Source organism: Muscardinus avellanarius (assembly GCF_963383645.1).
Source record: "Muscardinus avellanarius genome assembly, chromosome: 16".
Taxonomy (NCBI): Eukaryota; Metazoa; Chordata; class Mammalia; order Rodentia; family Gliridae; genus Muscardinus; species Muscardinus avellanarius.
This window is the reverse complement of record NC_137802.1, coordinates 69,349,179-69,371,745: the sequence shown is the minus strand read 5'-3', so window position 1 is coordinate 69,371,745 and position 22,567 is coordinate 69,349,179. Positions and strand designations below refer to the sequence as shown.

The window sequence follows — 22,567 nt, the reverse complement described above, 5'->3', positions numbered from 1 at the left end:
GTCACCGAGCGGGGCTGGGGCCTGCGTCTGCCCGTATGTGCGTGTGTGTCTGTGTGTGTCCGCTGTGCCGGCCTATTTCCCCATCTGGGTGTGACCTGGCGCCCTCTGGGCGTGTGGGTGTAACAGGTCCAGACCTCCGTGGGAGTCGCCCGGGCGCCCCGCCCTCTGGACCCGGCCCTTTCCTCCCAGACTGGTTGTGCAGGCAGCGGGGCATGCGCTGAGCCCGGCCCAGGCCTGGCCACCTCACCTGCGGGGAGGGGCCCCCCAGAAACTGCCTTTCCCCGCGCCGCCCCACCTCGCCAGAGCCCCGCCAGCTGCGAGCCTGCACGGACCCGCCCGCCTGCCTCCTCCCCAGCCGGCGCGCCGTCCCGAGCCGGCGCCAGCCTTCACCACCATGTTCAAGGGGCTGAGCAAAGGCGCCCATGGGAAGTGGTCCCCCAAGGGCTCCCCATCCAAGGGGTCCCCTAAGGGCTCTCCCAAGGGCTCCCCCAGCAAGCACAGCAGGTGAGCCGCCTTGGGGTGCTGGGGTGGGGTGTGCGGCCCAGATGTTGCAGTTCCCTGGTGGCGGCAGCTTGGAGCTGGGCAGCCCGTTTAGGACTGGGGTCGCGATTCCTCCTGTCTCAGGGGCCGCTGGCCCAGGCCTGACTTCTGCCACAGCAGGGCACAGGGTAGCTTGGGGCTCTCCACAGTCTCCAGGGCTGCGGGAGAGTAGGGACAGAGGCCTGGGCAGCTGCTTTCTTCTACTGGAGGCTGGGGGGGCAGGAGAGCCTGGCTCTGTCCACCGCTCTGCCCCCAAGCTTCCACTTGGCGGGGTGGCCCGGGCGCAGGTGGGCAGCACCGGCAGGCGTCTGGGTGCAGGGAGGCTAGGTCCCACCTAAGCTATAGCACTCCCACAAGGCCCTGGGCCTTGTGCATCTTGTTAAGGAGCTGGGGTTTCCTCTCCATGTGGGTGTGGGGGTGCCGCGCCTCCTCCATATCTCTGCTCGGTGGCTCCAGCCCCTCTGCAGGGGGAGGCGGTGGCCTTTCCTCGGATCTGGGGCGTCAAGGTGCTTAGGAATCAAGATAAGAGTGATAACCAGATGTCCTGGCGCACACCTGTAATACTGGTGCTCAAGAGGCTGAGACAGGGGTATTGCAGATTTGAAGCCAGCCTCAGCAATTTAGTGAAACCTTCAGCAGCTTAGTGAGACCCCAATCCCAAGTAAAAAATAAAAAGGGCAGGGGTACTATAGGAGAGCACCCCTAGGTTCAAACTCTAGTGCCCCACAAAAACAGGCCAGCCTGGCATGGTGGTGCATGCTTGTAATCCCAGCAATCGGGAGGCTGAGACAGGAGGACCTCCCCTCTCAGCCAGCCTCAGCTACTGGTGAGGGAGACCCTGTTTCCAAATAAAGAATAACAAATAGGTCTGGGGTTTTAGCTCAGAGGTAGAATGCCCCTGGGTTCCTTCCCCAGTACCACAGAAAAGAAAAAACAAACAAAACCAAGAAGAGGCAAGATGAAAGACAGGTGGGGGTGTCCATTACCCTGATAGAGATCAGGGTGCTGACATAGAGGCCGGGCACCTGGGCGGACAGGAAAGACAGCCGTTAAGACTCTCACTGGAGTGACCTGTCCTCCCCAGGGCACCCGAGCCCAGCCCAGGGTGGAGCGTGCAGCTCCTGTGTGAGCGGACGACAGGGTAGCTCCGTCCGCCCACCCCAGGGAGGCCTCCAGCCTGCACCCTGTGCAGCCCACCCATGCAACACACACGCACGGAGCTCGCGTGGTGTGCGGGGCCCAGGCTCTGGGCTGCTGCGTGAGCAGATCTCACAGGCCCTGCCTTCAGGGTGCTTACACTCTGTGCAGCAGGGTGGGGTGGGGTGGGACTAACACTGGGTGCTGACTCAGCACTAGGCTCTCTGTGCTGGGTGCTTCTGATGGAGTCCTTTAACACTAAATAATGCTGTGTGGAAGCAATTATTAAAACCCCACGTAGCCGGGCGTGGTGGCACACACACTTGTAATCCCAGCATTTGGGAGGCTGAGACAGGAGGACTGAGGTTTGCGGTCAGCCTCAGCTAGGCCCTTTGCAACTCAGTGAGACCTATTTCAAAATAAAAGAATAAAAAAATAGGGCTGGGGGTGTAGCTCAGAGGTAGAACGCCCCTGGGTTCCATCACTGGTACCGCAAAACAAAACAAAAACCAAAACAAACAAACAAAAAAAAATACTTACTAGCTTGGCGTGGTGGCGCAAGCTGGCAATCCCAGCATTGGGAGGTTGAGACGGGAGGATCTCGGGTTCACAGCCAGCCTCGGCCACTTAGTGAGGCCCTCTGCGACTCACTGAGACCCTGTTTCCAAATAAAGAATAAACAAAATAGAGCTGGGGGTATAGCTCGGAGGTAGAATGCCCCTGGGTTCCATCCCCAGTACCACAAAATAAATAAATACATAAATATTAAAAAATAAATAAAACCCACTTTACAAGTAAAGAATCTTAGGCACAGAGAGGTTTGAGTGATTTCCCTAAGGTCACACGGCAGTTTTTTTTCTTTTTAGTACTGGGGATTGAACCCAGGGGTATTCTACCTCTGAGCTACATCCCCAGCCCTATTTTACTTTTTATTTTGAAATAGGGTCTGGCAGAGTTGCTGAGGGCCTCACTAACTTGTTGAAGTGAGCCTCAAACCCGTGGTTCTCCTGTTTTAGCCTAAGTACAGGGATCACAGGCGTGCGTCACTGCACCCAGCTGAGAAGGCGGCCTCCTCCTCCTCCTCCTCCTCTCCTTCTTCTCTCCTCCTCCTCTTCCTTCTTTTTCTTCTTTTCTTTTGTGATACTAGCATTGAATGCAAGGGTACTGTATACTAAATTACTCAGACTGGCCTCAAACTTATAATCCTCCTGCCTTATCTTCCTGAGTCACTGGGATTATAGGCGTGTGCCACTGTGCTTGACATTTATTATTTATTTATATTTTTTATTTAATTAATTAATTAATTTATTTTTTGGTGGTACTGGGGGTGGAACCCAGAGGCTTTCTACCTCCGGGCTATACTCCCAGACCTTTTTTCTATTTTATTTGGAAACAGGGTCTCACTAAGTTGCTGAGAGCCTCACTAAGTAGCCGAGGCTGGCTTCGAACCTGTGCGATCCTCCTGTCTCAGCCTCACAAGCACAGGGATTACAAGCGTGCGCCACCACGCCCGGCTTTATTTATTTATTTATTTATTTATTTATTTATTTGGTGGTACTGGGGTTCCTAAAAACCCTTCTACCTCCAGGTTACACTCCCAGACCTATTTTATATATTTTTTAAATTTGGAAACAGGGTCTCTTAAACCAGCGAGGCTGCTCCTGTCTCCGCCTCCCAAGCGAGGGGATTACAAGCATGCACCACCACGCCCGGCGGGCCTTTTTTTTTTTTTTTAAATGGTACTGGGGTGTGGGGGGGCTACTGGGGATTGAACCCATGGACACTCTACCACTGAACTACACCTCCAGCCCTTTAATCCTTTCAGACACGGTCTTACTAAGTTGCTGAGGCTGGCCTTGACCTTGCCATCCTCCTGTCTCAACCTCTCCGGTCTCTGGGATTACAAGTGTGAGCCACCATGGCCGCCAACTTGGGCCTTCTTGACCACATAGTTCTTTCCAACTGTTGGGTCTTCACTGACCCTGTGCCTCTGCCCAGGGGTCCTGCCCTTTGACCCTTGGTTGAGGGCCCAGCCAAGTGAAAGCTCTCCAGGACTGTGATGGCTCCAGGGTGCATGCCGCTGAAGCTGGACCACTGTGTCATTTGACCCTCTGACCCTCGTGGTCAGTACAGGCAATACCGCAGGAACTGGGGAGGCTGTTGAGTTCATGGTGGAAGGGCCCGGGCACATGCAGGGGGCATGCCCGGGTTCCTAATGGTGCAAGTCAGGCCCCACCCTAGGCTTTGAATCCCTGAGTCTGGAGACTACTGGGCCGCCTCAGCCACATCCTGGCCTCCTGCCCCAACACCGTGTGGCTCCTCTAGATGGTTGCTGAAGCCTTGACCCTGGCACAGGCGCTTAGAAAGAGGGTAGGGAGCCGGGCGTGGTGGCGCACGCTTGTTTGTCATCCCAGCATTCGGGAGGCCGAGACGGGAGAATTGGAGTTTGCAGACAGCCTCAGATACTACTTGGTGAGGCCCTTTGCAACTCAGTGAGACCCTGTTTCAAAATAAAGAATAAAAAATAGGGCTGGGGGTGGAGCTCGGAGGTAGAATGTCCTTGGGTTCCATCCCCAGCACCGCAAAAAAAAAAAAAAAAAAAAGGGATGGGTAGGGAAGACAGGGCTGGGGTGAGACCCTGCTGTGCCCCAGCCCCCAGCCAGCTGCCTACCCTCTCGCCCCTCCTGGGGCCCAGCCAGGCTATCTCAGAGATTGGCAGCCGAACTGGTCATCTGCTTGCTCCCTGGGCCACCCACCTGCCAGCCTGGTAGATACCTGGATGGGGTCGGTACCTCGCTGCCAGGCTGTCTGGCAAGAGCTGGGGTATCTGAGGTCCACCTCCCCCCAAGCAGCACCTGCCCCTTGACCTTCACCCTCCTGTGGGGGCCAGTGCTCTCCCCGCTCCTGGGCTGAGGCTCTCCCAGTCCCCTAGGCCGTGGACTCCTCCCTCTCGGGCAGACAGCCTGGCTGGGGGAAGGCAGGGGACCCCACTGGTGAGCACAGGAGTTCTTTCCCCCATGATGTCTCTACCCCCAACAGGGCTGCCACCCAGGAACTGGCCCTGCTTATCTCCCGCATGCAAGCCAATGCCGACCAGGTGGAGAGGGACATCCTAGAGACCCAGAAGCTGCTGCAACAGGTGAGGCCAGCTGTGCCTACGGGCTCCAGAGTGCCCACTGCCATGGTGAAGGAGGGCTGGACGCCCTAGTCCTTCGCTTCCCACTCCCAAACACGGGGGCCCGGGGCTGGGCTTTCCTTCTCTGCCGTGCTAATGCACAGATGCCCTGGCCCTCCGCCTGGGGGGCCCCGAGGTGGACCGGTGCAGCTGGGGTTCCAGGCTGGGCTCTGGCGGGCAGCGACAAGGTGAGGGTGGATACAGGGAAGGGCGTGGGGCTCCGGCCCTGCTGAGCCTCCGTGCCCTGCCCCAGGACCAGCTGAACAGTGAGCACGGCCAGGCCCTGCAGCACCAGCAGGAAACGGGCCGCAACCTGAAGGAGGCCGAGGTGCTGCTCAAAGACCTCTTCCTGGATGTGGACAAGGCCTGGAGGCTCAAGCACCCCCAGGCCGAGGAGATGGAGAAGGAGTGAGTGTGGGGGGGCTCGCGGTCAGGGCCTGGGGGGGAAGGCCCCGCCCAGCCTGACCCTTCCGCCCCCCACTTATCCCCAACAGCATCAAACAGCTGCACGAGCGGGTGACCCAGGAGTGCGCCGAGTACCGCGCCCTGTACGAGAAGATCGTGCTGCCGCCCGACGTGGGGTCCCGGGTCGACTGGGCGCGCGTGCTGGAGCAGAAGCAGGTCAGGGGCACCCCAAGGTCTGAGATGCCCCGAGCCCCATCAGCGAGCAAGGCTGCGCTTATCCCGGGCCTGACTTTGAACCTGGAGGTGCCCCCCCAGGTCTAGGAGGGAGCAGACCATGCAGTCAGAAAGGGCTCCCTGCAGCAGCCATGAGAAGTGGGGGGCTTGTCTGGGCCAGAACATTCTGAAAGGAGCAAAGTCTCCTGCTGGAAGAGGGCGGGGTTTTCAGGATAGGTGGGCTCAGCCAGGCTGCTGGACACTGGTCCCCAGGTGAGGAGCTGTGCCTCAGTACTACAGCAGGGGTGTCGCCAAGGCAGAGAAGGGTCAGTGGGAAACACATGGGTGGAGCCGGGCGCCAAGGCTCCCAGGGTCTGGCTGGTGTCCAGGCAGGAGGCAGGGGAGACTGAATCCCAACGCCTTTGGAACCAGGCAGAATGCCACATCCGCTGGGCCTGATGACACACGTCCTGTAATCTCAGTGGTTGAGAGGTTGAGATAGGAGGCTCGCTGGTTCGAGGCCAGCCTCAGCAACTTAGGGAGACCCTTTTTCAAAGTAAAATAGAGCTGAGGAGAATGCCCATTAGAGGTAGAATGCCCCTGGGTCCAATTCTCAGTACAAAAATAAAAAAGTTAAGTTGGGCATGGTGGCACACGCTTGTAATCCCAGCATTCGGGAGGCTGAGACCGGAAGAATGTGGTTCGAGGACAGCCTCAGCTACTTAGTGAGGCCCTCCGCAACTCAGTAAGACCCTGTTTCAAAACAAAGAATAAAAAATTGGGCAGGGGGTGTAGCTCAGAGGTCAAATGCCTCTGGGTTCCATCCCTAGACGCCCCCCCCCCAAAAAAAAAGTTCTAAGTAAAATAAAACAAAACCCAAATAGAATGGCAGGTCTCCATGGGGGAGCAGTGGCCATCCACCCAAGGCTGCTCACCTGGCCTCTCCATCCTCTGCCAAATGGCCCACTGGGCTTTTCCCATGAGGACTCAGGAAGGGCCTGAGCGGTGCTGTTGGGCCCTGCGGGCAGGACTGAGCCCCCAGCGCCTGAGTGGTCGGCCCTTCTGCAGAAGCTGGTCTGCGAGGGCCAGTACGGGCCAGGCATGGGAGAGCTGGAGCAGCAGATCGCGGAGCACAACATTCTGCAGAAGGAGATCGAGGCCTATGGGCAGCAGCTGCGGACCTTGGTGGGACCGGTGGGTGGACCACCCCTGATGTGAATCCAGTCCCTCCCCCTGTCGGAGCTGGAGCTGGCTCTGCTGGCCCTCTGGGGGAGGTGGGGGGCACGGCTCTCTGCACCTGCCTCTCACTGGCTGTGTTTTTCTCCTTGGTCGAGGCAGGACGCAGCCACCATCCGGAGCCAATACAGAGACCTCTTGGTGAGTGGGGTAAGGGCGGGGCAGGCCCTGGCCCCCGGGTCCTTGATGGGGCCCCAGTGTCTGATGGATGACGTGTCTGATGGCTCCTCGGGCCACTCCGTTCTCTCCCTACCCTCGCGGCCCGGTCCTGAGCACAGAAGGCGGCCTCGTGGCGCGGGCAGAGCCTGGGCAGCCTGTACACGCACCTGCAGGGCTGCACGCGGCAGCTGAGCGCGCTGGCGGAGCAGCAGCAGCGCATCCTGGAGCAGGACTGGAGCGACCTCATGGCCGACCCGGCGGGCGTGCGGCGGGAGTACGAGGTTGGCCTGGCGGGGAGAGGCCGGGGTGGGTGTGGGGCGGCCCGGCCGTCCCGGCGCTCAAGGACGCCCCGGCTCCACCCATCCCAGCATTTCAAGCAGTACAAGCTGCTGGCCCAGGAGCAGAGCGTGAACCAGCTGGAGGACGACGGCGACCGCATGACCGAGCTCGGGCACCCGGCCGTCGGGCCCATCCAGGTGCGGAGGCCCCGCCCTGCCCCAGCGCGCGCCCAATCAGCGGGGTGGAGGGCCGGTGGGCGGGGCGCGGTCCCAGCGCCGTGATGCCTCGCAGGTCCACCAGGAGGCCCTGAAGATGGAGTGGCAGAACTTTCTGAACCTGTGCATCTGCCAGGAGAGCCAGCTGCAGCACGTGGAAGACTACCGCCGGGTGAGCCCGCCCTCAGGGCGCCACGGGCTGGTGGCTACTGCCTGGGGCGCACAGGTGTCTGGAGGGTGCTGAGGTCACCTGGCATCCTGAGAGCTCGGGCACGTCTAAAAAGACAGCGCTGTGACCCTGTGAGGAGGTCTCAGAAAGGAAATAAAGTCATGCATATATTCCTAACAGGGGCTTGGTGGCGCACACCGGTGGTGGCTAACACCTGTAATCTCAGTACTTAGGAGGCTGAGACAGGACCCCCAAGAGTGAGGCCAGCCTTGGCGATTTTGTGAGGCCCTGTTTCAAAATAAAGAATAAAATAAATAAAATAAAATAAAAATAAAAAATAAAATAATAATAATAATAAATAAAATAAAAATAAAGGGCTGGGGGTATAGCTCGGAGGTAGAATGCCTCTGGATTCAATCCCCCGTACCACAATAAATAAATAAAATAGGGCTGGGCAGGCACAACTTAGAGGTAGAATGCCCTCGAGTTCAATCCCTAGTACCATACACACACAAAAGATATTTAAATGTAGTGGTCAGGTAGGGTGGTACACGCAGGCTTGTAATCCCAGCTCTTGGGAGGCTGAGACAGGAGCATTGCAGGGTCGCAGGCAGCCTCAGCAACTAGTGAGGCTCTGTTCCAAAATAAAAGAATAAGATGGGCGTGGTGGCACATGCTTGTAATCCCAGCATTTGGGAGGCTGAGACAGAAAGATGGCAGGTTTGTGGCCAGCCTCAGCTACTTAGTGCGGCCCTTTGTAACTCAATGAGACCTTGTTTCAAAATAAAGAATAAAAGCAGACTTGTGATCCCTGCGCTTGGGAGGCAGAGACAGGAGGATCTTGCTGGCTCGAAGCCAGCCTTGTCGCCTTAAGAGATCCTGTTTCCAAATAAAAATATAAAATAGGTCTGGGAGTGTAGCCTGGTAGAAGGGTTTCCAGGAACTCCAGTACAACCAAAAATAAATAAATAAACAAACAAACAAACAAAATAAAGAATAAAAAAACAGGGCTGAGTGTAGCTCGGATGTAGAATGTCCCTGGATTCCATCCCCAGTACCACACACAAAAAATAAAAATAAAAAAAAAGAAAAGAAAAGAAAAAGAAAAAGAGGACTAGGGGTGTAGCTCAGAGGTAGAATGCCCCTGGGTTCAGTTCCCCAGTACTGCTAAATTAAATAAATAAATAAATAAATAAATAAATAAATAAATAAATAAATAAGGCTGGGGGTATTGCTCAGAGGTAGAAAGCACTTGAGTTCAATTCCCAGAACCCCCAACATAAATTAGTAAATAAATAAAATTTTTTTGCTGTTTGGGGATAAAACCCAGGGGCATTCTACCTTCGAGCTGCACCCCCAGCCCTATTTTTTATTCTTTATTTTGAAACCTGGTCTCACTTAGTTGCAAAGGGCCTCACTAAGTAGCTGAGGCCGGCCGTGAACCGCGATCCTCCGGTCTCAGCCTCCCAAGCGCTGGGATTACAAGCGTGCGCCGCCACGCCCGGCTAAATAAATTTAGAGAACCCCAAACGTGCAGACATTCCAGCTTAGAAAGGCCCCACTGCCTGGGTCAGTGTCCTGGTTTTGATTAGGCACCTGAGGTGGACCTGGTTTCAGCATAGCTGGCTTTCTTTTAGCCTTATTTGCATTGAGCTGGTTTGCAGGGTCAGTGGCCAGCAAGGTGCCCCTGGCTCTGCCCTTGACCACCCAGTGACCTCAGTTCCAGGAAGAAGCCGACTCAGTCAGCCAGACCCTGGTGAAGCTCAGCTCCAACTTAGATACCAAGTACAGCCCGGCCTCGGGGAGCTCCTCCTGCTCGCCCAGGGAGCTGCTGCGACAGCTGGAGGTGAGGAGGACTGGCCAGGCCATGGGACCTGGGACTAGGGACCTGGGAACGCACCAGCAGGGGAGGGCTGTCCAGCTGAGGCCCCTGTGCGCTGTTGACCTTGGTTTCTCCATTCGTAATGTGTCCAGGGAGCCGGGGAGAGCTTCCTCTCCGGAGATCCCAGAACCTGATCCCACAAGGAGGGCCTCCTACTTTGCCATCTCAGAACGCTGCCATGATGAAGGCCGGCCGCTGGCCCTCCTGGGGGGGTGAACACGGGGCAGGTGGCTTCCAGTGTAGCTTGACCTGACCCCCCTCCACTGCCTGGGCCCTTGGCAGGCAGAGGAGAAGCAGCTGGCGGTGGCCGAGAGGGCCATCGGGGACCTGAAGCGGCAGAGCCAGAAGGTGGCCCCTCTGCCGAAGCGCAGGCACCCGCCCCAGAAGCCCCTGCAAGTGGACAGCATCTGCGACTGGGACTCGGGAGAAGTACAGCTCTGCCTGCCTCGCCCACCCGGCCTCATCCCCACCCTGCTCCAGCCCCAGCCGGCTTCTGCCCCCACCCTGCACTTCCCCTGCCCGGCCACCCCTCTGAGCTCTGTTGCACCCCAGCACCTCCTGCCCTGTCCCCAGCCCCTCCCCATTTTGACCCTGGCCTGCCCCACCTGTCCCCAGGTGCAGCTGCTGCGGGGAGAGAGGTACACGCTGATGGACAACACGGATCCACACACCTGGGTGGTACAGGGTCCGGGCGGGGAGACCAAGAGTGCCCCGGCCACCTGCCTCTGCATCCCAGCCCCAGACCCAGAAGCCATGGCCCGGGCCTCCAGGTGGGTCTGGCTAGGGATGCTTGGGGGCAGGACCAGGCCTTGTGGCAGCCATGGCCATTGCCCTCAGACCGCTGCCAGCCACGCCTTCCCCCAGGGCAGCTGGGGAGGCCAGGGAGAGAGAGAGGAGGCCATCCTTTGCTGATCTCCTCCTCCTTTCAGCTTGGCCTCGGAGCTGCAGGCCCTGAAGGAGAAACTGGCCACAGTCCACAGCAGCCTAGAGGCCAGCATCACGGAGCCCTCGGGGCCTGGCCAGAACGGTACTGAGGGCTGGCGGGGGCTGGGGTCGCTGGAGAAGAGGACTCTGGCTTTTCTTCTCTGGCTGCCGGGAGCGGGGAGGCAGTGATGGGTAGGGCCGGCCTGGGTTCAGGACATCTCTCTGAGGACTGCATCTCCTGGGCGCTTGGGGCTGCCCCGTCCTTGCTTAGGAGACTTGAGCTGGGCCCCAGGCGCTCACCAGCACCTCTGCTCCCAGCCACACAGGCCCAGAAGCTCCTGACACAGATGACCCAGCTGGACAAGGACCTGGGGCAGATAGAGCAGCAGGTGGTGGCCTGGGTGCGGACCCCACTGAGCCGCACCGCGGCGCTGGAGGACCTGGAGGGCCGCATCCGCAGCCAGGAGGTTGGAGAGAGGCCAGCGGGGGCGGGGTGCGCGCTGTTCAGGGGTCGATAAGGCCAGTCCAGAGCAGCCACCACCACCCGAGGTGGAGGAGGAGAGGGCAGTCCACGGCTCACACAAGAAGGTCCCCACCCCAGCTCCTCCACTGAGGGCTCGGTTACCTTGGGCAAGTCGCTTCCATTTCCTCGTCCCTGAAGAACCCAGCCTGATAGTACCCAGTTCCTCTGGTCCTCCTGAGATTGATGCCCAGGAAGGTTCTGGCAGAACCTCGTAGAGGCCCGGGCCCAGGGGTTCTCTGGTGAAGGTTCTGAGAGCAGCGGGGAAGCCCCGGCATTTTAGGAGGCGTTTCTCCTGGCTCGCTGGGGGTGGGGGCCTTCCTGAAGAGGTGACAGCGCTGTATAAGCACTGTTACCAAAGGCCAGCTTCTCTGCCATGTGAACCTGGCGCCCTAAAAGTGCCAGGAGCGGAAGCTGCCCTTTCCCATCCCGAGAGCAGTCGTCTCTTTACCCTTCCAAACCGGTTTCTGCTCAAATATATCGCTTGTGTTTGGTTTTAAAAAATGTGAACCATGCTGTTCACAGGACTGTTCAGCCTGTTATCCCTTCCTCCCTGTGGTGCAGATGTTTGCGGCTGGCAGCTCAGCCTGGGGTAGGGGCAGGGCGGGGTGGGAGGGGCTTCCAAGGCCAGGTGCTCTGGGGGTCCTGGAGAAGCCCTCTGGGTTGGAGAATGAGCTGGGCATGGCCCCGGGGAGGGCACAGGGCCCACTGGCTGCCCCAGGGTATAGTGGTTCCCACTGTGTCTGATAGCTGAGGATGCCACCAAAATAGATCCTGGAGTTGGCTTTGCTTTTTTTTTTTTTGCGGTGCTAGGTTTGAATCCCAGGGGCATTCTACCTCCTAGCTCCACCCCCAGCCCTATTTTTTTTTATTCTTTATTTTGAAACGGGGTCTCACTGAGTTGCAAAGGGCCTCACTAAGTAGCTGAGGCTGTATGTGAACCGCGATCCTCCTGTCTCAGCCTCCCAAATGCTGGGATTACAAGCGTGCGCCACCACGCCCGGCTCTGTTTCTGTTGTTTTTTTGGTGCTGGGGATTGAACCCAGCTATGCTTCGAGGTACAGCCCCAGCTTCAACCCTGAGCAGCCCTATTTGTTTGTGTGTGTGGTGTTGGGAATTGAATACAAGGGCATTCTACCTCAGAGCTATACCCCCAGCCTGATTTTTAAATTTTTGTTTTATTTTATTTATTTATTTATTTATTTATTTATTTTTAATTCTCAGCTCCCTGTCCACCCCTCCTCTCTGGAGCCTGGTGGGTTGTTGAGTGCGCTGATCTGGAGCCATCCCTGATTTTTGTTTTAAAACAGGGTCTCACTAAGTGTGGAGAGCCTCGCTAAGTAGTTGAGGCTGGCTGCAAACCTGCGATCCTCCCGTCTCAGCCTCCTAAGTAGTGGGATTATAAGCCTGCGCCACCAGATCTGAGCAGCCCTATTTTATTTATTTTGAAACAGGGTCTCAGTAAGTTGCAGAGGGCCTCACTGAGTTGCTGAGGCTAGTCTCAAACCTGCGATCCTCCTATCTCAGCGTCTCAAGTACTGGGATGATAAGCGTGTGCCGCTGCGCCCAGCTGGTCCTGGGGTTTTGAGGACGCAGCACCTGGAGAGTCAGCAGTGTCAGGGGCCCTGAGAGGCCCAGTTGATGGGACAGTCTAAGCGCCCAGCAGAGCCTTTGCTGAAGCGTGACTTAGAACAGGCCGCGAGTCACTGACTAGAGGCTAGGGGCAGAGACAGGACAGAGCCACGGCTCCTCAGCCCAGTCCTCGAGCCAGAGTCAGGGTGGAGGACCTGATGATTTTATTTTACTTTTGTGTATTGAACCCGGGGGCACTCTACCTTCAAGCTATACCCTCCGTTTTATTTTATTTTTATTTTTATTTATTTATTTATTTTTGGTGGTACTGGGGTTCCTGGACACCCTTTTACCTCTGGGCTACACTCCCAGACCTGTTTTATACTTTTTATTTGGAAACAGGGTCTCTTAAGCCAGCAATGCTGGCTTCGAACCTGTGTGATCCTCCTGCTCCGTCTCCCAAGTACTGGGATTGCAAGCGTGCGCCACCACGTGCAGCTTGAAGGTTCTGTGAGCATGATAGTGACAAGGAGACGACAGTGGGCCGGGCCTCGCTGTTGAGTGCCTGACACCCGCATCTCAGTTCATCCTCCCCTCTGTCATTTCGTAGAGGAAGAGACTGAGTGTCAGGCCTGCTATGCAAGTTCGTGCACGTGGGGACTTGCAGGGCAAGGCCCAAGTATGAACTTGTACCCACCACCCTCTCCTGCCTCTGTGGGCACAGAGATCCCTGACTCCGTCCTCCTCCCCAGGACACAGCCCAGCGCCTGCAAAGCCTGGGAACGGAGAAGGAGGCAGCCCAGCAGGAGTGTGAGGCGTATCTGTCTGCACAGCCCACGGGCCCAGCTGCCCTGCAACTGCCTGTGTTCCTGAACAATGTCAGGAACAAGTTCAGCGACGTGCAGACCCTGTGCACCCTCTATGGGGAGAAGTGAGTGCCCGGGCCAGGGCTGCGGCGTAGGGAGCAGGGGGTGGCCCAGGAGCTGTCTGACCTCTGCCTCCTCCCGCAGAGCCAAGGCTGCCCTGGGTCTGGAGCTGCAGATCCAGGATGCGGACAAGGTCATCCAAGGCTTTGAGTCCATCCTGGCGCAGGAGGGCCCCATCCCCGATGGCCCGGGAGCTCTGCAGGAGAGGGTCAGCGAGCTGCAGGTAGGGGCTGGTGAGAGGCAGGGCGCAGCGTAGCCAGGCATTTGGGGACAGGCAGGGGAGTGGACATGGTGTCCCCCTGAACCTCCAGGTTGTCCCCTCCCCTTGCAGCGTCAGCGGAGGGAGCTGCTGGAACAGCAGGCCTGTGTGCTGGGGCTGCACCGCCAGCTGAAGGCCACCGAGCACGCGTGCAGCGCCCTGCAGAACCACTTCCAGGAATTCTGCCAAGACCTGCCCCGCCAGCAGCGCCAGGTGCGGGTCCTCACCGACCGCTACTACGCTGTGGGGGACCAGGTGGACCTGCGGTGAGTGTTAGCCGCCTGCCCTCTCGAGCTCCTAATCACACTTACCTCCCTGAGTAGCGCCTCTGAAGCCCCAGCCCTAGTGCAGGGTCAGAGAGATGGCTCTGGCCTGACCGGCCCCCAGGAAGGGACAGCCACCAGCTCCCCTGAGGACCCCACATCTGTCCCTAGAGGGCAGTTCTCATCTCCGCTCTGGGCCTTCTGCAGGGAAAAGATGGTGCAGGACATCAGCCTCTCCTACCAGCAGTTCAAGAACAGCAGGGACAACCTGAGCTCCTGGCTGGAGCACCTGCCCCACAACCAGGTGTGCCCCGGCGATGGGCCCAGCCAGATTGCCTACAAGCTGCAAGCACAGCAGGTGAGGTGCCATCCTGGCCTGCCCCCCTACACTGTATTCCCAGCAGCCCATGCACTTGTCGCCCCCTAGTGGACGGTGTCAAAAGCACACCAAGGCCTCCTGGCTGAGACCAGAGGCCCCCACCTAGAGCCCTCCATCTCTGAGCAGCGCTGGCCAGTGGACGTCCTTCCAGGCTTGGAAGGGAGGCTGAATTCTACTCTGGGACATGAGGAGTCCCTGGTCAAGGGGCACCCTCCGATTGGTGTTTGAAAGTTGTCTGTGACTCCAAGCAAGAAATGGCTGTAGGAGGGGGTGGGGATGGAGACAGGGAGACCCCCGAGGAAGCAGGGCAGAGATCCAGGCAAGAGAGGGCCTCACTAAGTAGCTGAGGCTGTGACCCCTCCCCAGCATCCTTGGGTCAGAGGGTCAGTTGCTTTAAGTTCCCAGGTGAACCAGGCGTGGCAGCGCACATCTGTAATCCTAGTACTTGGGAGGCTGAGACAGGAGGATAATAGGTTCAAGACCAGTCTCAGCAATTTAGTGAGACTCAGCAACCTAGTGAAGCCCTGTTTCAAAATAAAGAATAAAAGCCGGGCGTGGTGGTGCACACTTGTAATCCCAGCATTTGGGAGGCCGAGACAGGAGGATTGTGGTTTATGGCCAGCCTCAGCTACTTAGGCCCTTTGCAACTCAGTGAGACCCTGTTTCAAAATAAAGAATAAAGCCGGGTGTGGGGGTGCACGCTTGTAATCCCCGCGCTTGGGAGGCTGAGACAGGAGGATCTCACAGGTTTGAAGCCAGCCTCAGCTACTGAGTGAGGCTCTCAGAAACTTAGTGAGACCCTGTTTCCAAATAAAATAGGTCTGGGCGTATAGCCAGGAGGTAGAAAGCCTCTGGGTTCCAACCCCAGTACCACCAAAAAAAAAAAAAAAGGAAAAAAGAAAAGAAAAATAGGGCTGGAGATGTAGCTTGGAGGCAGAATGCCCCTGGGTTCCATCCTTAGTACCAAAATAATAATAATAATAATAATAATAATAATAATAATAATAATAATACATTTTAAAAATAAATAAAAAGGACTGGGGATATATCTTGGAGGTAGTATGCCCCTCGATTCAATACCCAGTATTATACAAAAAAGAGGGTCTGGAAATATAGCTTAGAGGTGGAATTTCTCTGGGTTCAATTCGAAGTACCCAAAATAAGTTCCCAGGGGAGTACACAGGTCCGGGGTGAGTGTCGTGGACGAGCAGTGGTTCTCCAAGGGAGGTCCCTGCGCCTGTAGCATCAGTGTCTGCTGGGAATGTGTTTGAAACACTTTCTCAGGTGCACCCTGGACCTGCTGAGTCAGATTGTACAGGTGGGCCCTGCAGGTCTGTGGGCTAGAAAGCCCTCTGGGGTTCTGCTGCCCATCTGGAAGAACTGCCAGAGCCGCCCAGACAGGACAGAGTCCTGTGGGGCACCAGGCAGGAGAGAGAGAGTCTTCCAAGAAGAGAAAGGCCAAAGAAAATGGTGTCGGGGGAGGAGAGACTTCCCAGGTCTTCCGGCAACCTCTCCTGTCCTCTCTGACCCTGGAGGTGCTGGCTGCACCTGAGCCTGGAGGCAGGGCAAGGGTCTTGACCCAGTCTCCCCGACTCTGTCCCTGGCAGAGGCTGACGCAGGAGATCCAGGGCCGAGAGCGGGAGAGGGCCACAGTGTCCCGCCTCTCCCAGGACCTGCAGGCTGCTCTCCAGGTCAGTACTTGCATTCCCCGTTTCCTGGTTGTCATCCTCCAGCCCCGGAGCCCCATGCCAAGCCTCTCCCACTGACTTCTCTCCGTGCTCAGGAATACAGGCTGTATGCAGACACCTACCGCTGCTCCCTGGAGCCCACCCTGGCAGCATCAGCACCCAAGAAACCCCGAGTGGCCCCCCTGCAGGACAGCATCCAGGCCCAGGTGAGAGGGGCGCCAGCAGGCCGGTTCCCTGGCTGCAGGGCCACAGCCTCAGAGGCAGGAGCTGACTCCCCTTCCTCTTCCCCCTTTGCCCCCCCAGGAGAAGAGCCTCGCCAAGGCCTATACTGAGGCCGCAGCTGCCCACCAGCAGCAGCTGCACCAACTGGAGTTCGCCAGAAAAATGCTGGAGAAGGTACAGACGATGCCCACTGGCGCTCCTCTATAGCCAGGCTGGCCAGTGTTGACCTGGCTGTCTTCCCTTCCGCGTCCCCTGCAGCCTGCAAACCCTGGATAGGCCTCACTGCAGTCTTCTCCCAGAAGCTCTTACAGGCTGGCGTCCATCCCAGTCAGGGCCTGGAGGGATATGCCCTTCAGTGAAGTCACAGTGTAGCCACCGGAGAGTCCTTCAATAGGGACGGGACCTCTGATCCCAGAAGCACAGAAAATTCCCAAACTCTTTATTTTTATTTATTTAATTTAATTTTTTTTTGGTGGTACTGAGGTTCCTGGATGCCCTCCTACCTCCAGGCTACACTCCCAGACCTATTTTTATATTTTTATTTGGAAACAGGGTCTCTAAAGCCAGCGAGGCTGGCTACGAACCTGCGCGATGCTCCTGTCTGCCTCCCAAGCGTGGGGATTACAAGCGTGCGCCACCACACACGGTTTATTTAATTTTATTTTTTGTGGTACTGGGGATGGAACCCAGGGGCATTCTACCTCTGAGCTACAGCCCCAGACCTATATTTTTATTCTTTATTTTGAAACAGGGGCTCACTGAGTTGCAAAGGCCTCACTACGTAGCTGAGGCTGTCTGTGAACCGCAATCCTCCTGTCTCAGCCTCCCGAATGCTGGGATTACAAGCGTGCGCCACCATGCCTGGCTTTTTTTTTTTAATTTATTTTTTCTGTACTGGGAATGGAACCCAGGGGCTTTCTACCTCTGAGCTACACCTCCCAGCCCAATTTTTTTTTATTCTTTACTTTGGACAAGGTCTCACTGAGTTACAAAGGGCCTCACTAAGTAGTTGAGGCTCTCCATGAACCGCCATTCTCCTGTGCCAGCCTCCCAAATACTGGGATTACAAGCGTGTGCGACCATGCCCAGATTTTGATTTTGATTTTGCAACAGGGTCTCACTGGGTTGATGAGAGTCTCACTACCTGGTGAGGCGGTCCTCAAACTTTCAATCCTCTTGTCTCAGCCTCCCAAGTTCTGAGATTATAAGAGTGCGCCACCACGCCCAGCCCAGACTCTTTTTAGCCTTTGGACCCCGTTGTAATGGAGCAGGCTACCTGGGTCTCCATCCCTGTTAGACCAAGAGCCAAGGGTGCTCCATGACCCCGTGACTTGCTAGTCTTCCGCTCCCTGGGCCATACTCCGGCATCTCCTGGAGGAGGATGAACCAATTTCTGAGAGCCTGATGGAAGGGGGAGCAAGAGGGTCAGAAGGAGCCGGGCGTGGTGGCGCACGCTTGTCATCCCAGCATATGGGAGGCTGAGACAGGTTGGACAGCCTCAGATACTTAATGAGGTGCTTTGCAACTCAGTTTCAAAATAAAGAATAAAAGCCAGGCGTGATGGCACACGCTTGTAATCCCCAAGCTTGGGAGGCTGAGACAGGAGGATCACGCAGGTTCGAAGGCAGCCTCAGCTACTTAGTGAGGCGCTCGGCAACTTAGTGAGACCCTGTTTCCAAATAAAATATAAGATGGGTCTGGGAGTATAGCCCGGAGGTAGAAAGCCTCTGGGTTCTACCCCCAGTACCACCAAAAAAAAAAAAAAAAAAAAAAAGAATAAAAAATAGGACTGGGTTGTAGCTTGGAGGTAGAATGCCCCTGAGTTCCATTCCCAGTAACACACACACACACACACACACACACACACACACACACACAGTCAGAAGGAACAGTCTTGTTCACAGTGTCTAGTGCACACTTGGCTAGAACCTGCATCCTGATACCATGAAATTGACTGGGTCTCCTCAAAATCTGCACCCTTGCTGGGCACAGTGGCACACCTCTGTAACCCCAGCTGCTCCCCTGAGCCTAAGGCAGGAAAACACAAGGTCAAGGTCATCCTGGGCAACCTCCTGACGCCCTGTCTCAAAATGTTTTTTAAAAAACTGGGGATTTGCCGGGCATGGTGGCGCACGCTTGTCATCCCCGCGCTTGGGAGGCAGAGACAGGAGGATCCGCAGGTTCGAAGCCAGCCGCGTGCTGGCTTAGGAGAGCCTATTTCCAAATAAAAATGTAAAAATAGGTCTGGGAGCGTAGCCCGGAAGTAGAAGGGCTTCCAGGAACCCCAGTACCACCAAAAGCAAACAAACTGGGGATTGAACCCAGAGGCATTCTACCTCCAAACTACACCCCAGCCCTAATTTATTTTTATTTGGAAAAAGAGTCTCATTAGGCTCTTGTCTCACAATTAAAAAAAAAAAGAAAGAAAACAGAGCTCAACAGAATGGCACACTCCTGTAATCCCAGTTCTTGGGAGGCTGAGACAGGAAGATCACAGGTTCACAGCCAGCCTCAGCTACTTAGTGACGTCCTCTGCAATTTAGTGAGGCCATGTTTCAAAATAAAGAATAAAAAATAGGGCTGGGGATGTAGCTCAGAGATAGAATGCCCCTGGGTATAGTTCCCAGTACTGTAATAATAATAATAATAATAATAATAATAATGAAAAATGGGGTCCTCTCTCTCCTCCCCTCCCCTCACGTGTACCCTCCCTCCTCCTCTTGCTCGCAGAAGGAGCTCAGTGAGGACATCCCGGTGACATATGGCGCAAAGCAGGGGTCTGAGATCCCAGTCCAAGGAGGGCGGGCGTCCGAGGCCCTGAAGTCCCAGCTGGAGGAGGAGAGGCGGCGGGTGGCCCAGGTGCAGCGGGAGCTGGAGGAGCAGAGGCACCGGCTGCTGCAGCTGAAGACCCAGCGGCCAGTGGAGAGGCTGGAGGAGAAGGAGGTGGTGGAGTTCTACCGGGACCCGCAGCTGGAAAGCAGCTTGTCCAGGGTGAAGTCCCAGCTGGAGGAAGAGGGCAAGAGGCGGGCGGGGCTGCAGTCTGACCTGGAGACAGCGGCCCAGAAGCTGGTCCAGCTGGAGAACAAGAGGAGGAGCATGCAGCCTCACCTTCTGACGAAGGAGGTCACCCAGGTGGAGAGAGACCCCGGCTTGGACTGCCAGGCGGCCCGGCTGGGCAGCGAGATCCAGCGCCTGCGGGGAGAGGACGCTGTCGTCTCAGCCCAGCTGGAGGCGCTCAAGAAGGAGCTGCTGGCCCTTGAGCAGAAGGAGGCGATGGTGAGGGAGAAGATCGTGGTGAAGGAAGTGGTCAAGGTGGAGAAGGACCTGGAAATGGTCAAGGCGGCCCAGGCTCTGAGGCTGCAGATCGGGGAGGCCGCTGCGCGGCGGAAGGGGGCGGAGGAGTCGGTGGCCAAGCTGCGGGCTCACATCGAAGACCTGGAGCGGGCGATCAGCTCCGTGGAGCCCAAGGTCATCGTGAAGGAGGTGAAGAAGGTGGAGCAGGACCCAGGCCTCCTCCAAGAGTGCTCCCGGCTGAGAAGCCTCCTGCAGGAGGAGCGAAGGAAGAACGAGGCACTGGCCCAGGAGCTCCGGGACCTGCAGGCCAAGCACAGCGTGGTGGAGAAGCAGAAGCCCAAGGTGCAGCTGCAGGAGCGGGTGGACGAGATCTTTCAGGTGGACCCGGAGACGGAGCAGGAGATCGCGCGGCTCAGGGCCGAGCTGCAGCAGACGGCTGCCAAGAGGAGCGGCGTGCAGAAGGAGGTGGAGACGCTGCTGCCCGACCTCACGGTCCTGCGGGCCCAGAAGCCCACGGTGGAGTACAAGGAGGTGATCCAGGAGGTGGTGAGGCACGAGAGGAGCCCGGAGGTGCTGCGGGAGATCGACCGCCTCAAGGCTCAGCTCAACGAGCTGGTCAACACCAGCGGGCGCCGCCAGGAGCAGCTCATCCGGCTGCGGGGCGAGCGCGATGAGTGGAGGAGGGAGCGGTCCAAGGTGGAGACCAAGATGGTGAACAAGGAGGTGGTGCGTCACGAGAAGGACCCGGTGCTGGAGAAGGAGGCCGAGCGGCTGCGCCGGGAGGTGCGGGAAGCCACCCAGAAGCGGAGGGCTGCCGAGGACGTGGTCTACGAGCTGCAGAGCAAGTACCTGCTGCTGGAGCGGAGGCGGCCGGAGGAGAAGGTGGTGGTGCAGGAGGTGGTGGTCACCCAGAAGGACCCGAAGCTGCACGAGGACCACAGCCGCCTGAGCCGCAGCCTGGACGAGGAGGTGGGCCGGCGGCGGCAGCTGGAGCGCGAGGTGCAGCAGCTGCGAGCCGGCGTGGAGGAGAAGGAGGGCCTGCTGAGCTTCCCGGAGGACCGCAGCAAGAAGCTGGCTACTGAGCGGGAGCTGCGGCAGCTGACCCTGCGCATCCAGGAGCTGGAGAAGCGGCCTCCTGCCGTGCAGGAGAAGATCATCATGGAGGAAGTGGTCAAGCTGGAGAAGGACCCGGACCTGGAGCGGTCCGCGGAAGCCCTGCGGCGGGACCTGGAGCAGGAGAAGACGAAAGCCACGGAGCTGCATCGGGAGTGCAAGAACCTGCAGGTGCAGATCGACGTCCTCCAGAAGACCAAATCGCAGGAGAAGACCATCTACAAGGAGGTGATCCGGGTGCAGAAGGACCAGGTGCTGGAGGGCGAGCGGGCCCGGGTGTGGGACATGCTCACCAGGGAGCGAGGGGCCCGCCAGGCCCGGGAAGAGGAGGTGCGGAGCTTGCGGGAGCGGATTGATAAGGCCGAGGCTCTGAAGAGAACCTGGTCCCAGGAGGAGGCCCAGCTGCAGAAGGCCCGGGACCAGGCCGGCCAGGAGTGCGGGCGGCTGCGGCAGGAGCTGCGGGGGCTGGAGCGACAGAAGCAGCAGAAGACGCTGCAGCTGGAGGAGGAGGCCAAGCTGCTCAGCCGGAAGACAGAGAGCGAGCGGCAGAAGGCGGCCCAGAGGGGCCAGGCCATCTCGCAGCTGGAGGCCGCCATTCTCCAGGAGAAGGACCAGATCTACGAGAAGGAGAGGACCCTCCGGGACCTGCACGCCAAGGTGAGCCGGGAGGAGGTGAGCCAGGAGACCCAGACGCGGGAGACCAATCTCTCCACCAAGATCTGCATCTTGGAGCCCGAGACCGGGAACGACATGTCCCCGTACGAGGCCTACAAGAGGGGCATCATCGACAGGGGCCAGTACCTCCAGCTGCAGGAGCTCGAGTGTGACTGGGAGGAGGTCACCACCTTGGGCCCCTGTGGGGGGGAGTCCGTGCTCCTGGACCGGAAAAGCGGCAAGCAGTATTCCATCGAGGCTGCCCTCCGCTGTCGTCGCATCTCCAAGGAGGAGTACCATCTGTACAAGGACGGCCGCCTCCCCATCTCTGAGTTCGCCCTGCTCGTGGCCGGGGAAAGCAAGCCCTGCTCCTCCCTCTCCATTGGCTCCATCATCTCCAAGTCCCCGCTGGGCTCCCCGGCGCCCCAGAGCTCCGGTTTCTTCTCCCCCGGCTTCTCCCTCGGGCTGGCAGACGACAGCTTCCCCATCGCCGGAGTCTACGACACCACCACGGACAACAAATGCAACATCAAGACGGCCGTGGCCAAGAACATGCTGGACCCCATCACGGGGCAGAAGCTGCTGGAGGCCCAGGCGGCCACGGGGGGCATCGTGGATCTCCTGAGCCGCGAGCGGTACTCCGTGCACAAGGCCGTGGAGAGAGGGCTGATTGAGAATGCCTGCACGCAGCGGCTGCTCAACGCCCAGAAGGCCTTCACGGGCATCGAGGACCCCGTCACCAAGAAGAGGCTGTCGGTGGGCGAGGCCATCCAGAAGGGCTGGATGCAGCAGGAGAGCGTGCTTCCGCACCTGCAGGTGCAACACCTGACCGGGGGGCTCATCGACCCCAAGAGGACGGGCCGCATCCCCGTCCCACAGGCCGTGCTCTGCGGGATGATCAGCGAAGACCTGGCCCGGCTGCTGCAGGACGAGGCCAGCTACGAGAAGGATCTGACAGATCCCCTCTCCAAGGAACGGCTGAGCTACAAGGAGGCCATGGCGCGCTGCCGCAAAGACCCGCTGAGCGGCCTGCTGCTCCTCCCAGCCGCCCTGGAAGGCTACCGCTGCTACCGCGTGGCCTCCCCCAACCTCCCGCTGTCGTGCGTGCGCTGACGGGGGCCAAGCAGTGGGGGGCACCGTGCACCCCCTTGATACAGTAACCTAAGCCCAGGCATTGGCTCTGCCCTCCGCCCACAGATCACTGTCTTATCACTCAAACGTTCCTGGTGTTGGGCTCCCTTCCCTGACCGTGGTTCCTGACCCTTCGCTTCCAGGACCAGGAGATCAGCACCTCAAGTTTTCCCTTGTCTTCCCCAGCCCAGTACTTCTAATAAATGAATTCT

General features: G+C 57.9%; 1 protein-coding gene across 2 annotated transcripts; it reads left to right on the top strand.

Annotated features, from left to right (window-relative positions):
• Window positions 1-258: 258 nt before the first annotated feature.
• EVPL (envoplakin) lies at window positions 259-22,337 on the top strand (the record flags this gene model as incomplete). 2 transcript variants are annotated; one of them, XM_080712242.1, is made up of 22 exons in its annotated part: window positions 259-504; window positions 4,717-4,816; window positions 5,106-5,260; window positions 5,347-5,473; window positions 6,539-6,664; window positions 6,809-6,847; window positions 6,985-7,146; window positions 7,234-7,341; window positions 7,436-7,531; window positions 9,249-9,374; window positions 9,693-9,839; window positions 10,026-10,180; window positions 10,340-10,437; window positions 10,638-10,801; window positions 13,179-13,357; window positions 13,437-13,575; window positions 13,684-13,877; window positions 14,082-14,232; window positions 15,861-15,944; window positions 16,037-16,147; window positions 16,245-16,337; window positions 18,894-22,337. In XM_080712242.1, 22 exons carry the CDS (start codon window positions 395-397, stop codon window positions 22,335-22,337), a joined length of 6,108 nt encoding a protein of 2,035 aa, XP_080568368.1. The 2 variants fall into 2 exon arrangements, with proteins under 2 accessions (XP_080568368.1, XP_080568367.1); XM_080712241.1 differs by having other exon boundaries at window positions 395-504; window positions 10,653-10,801.
• Window positions 22,338-22,567: the final 230 nt, after the last annotated feature.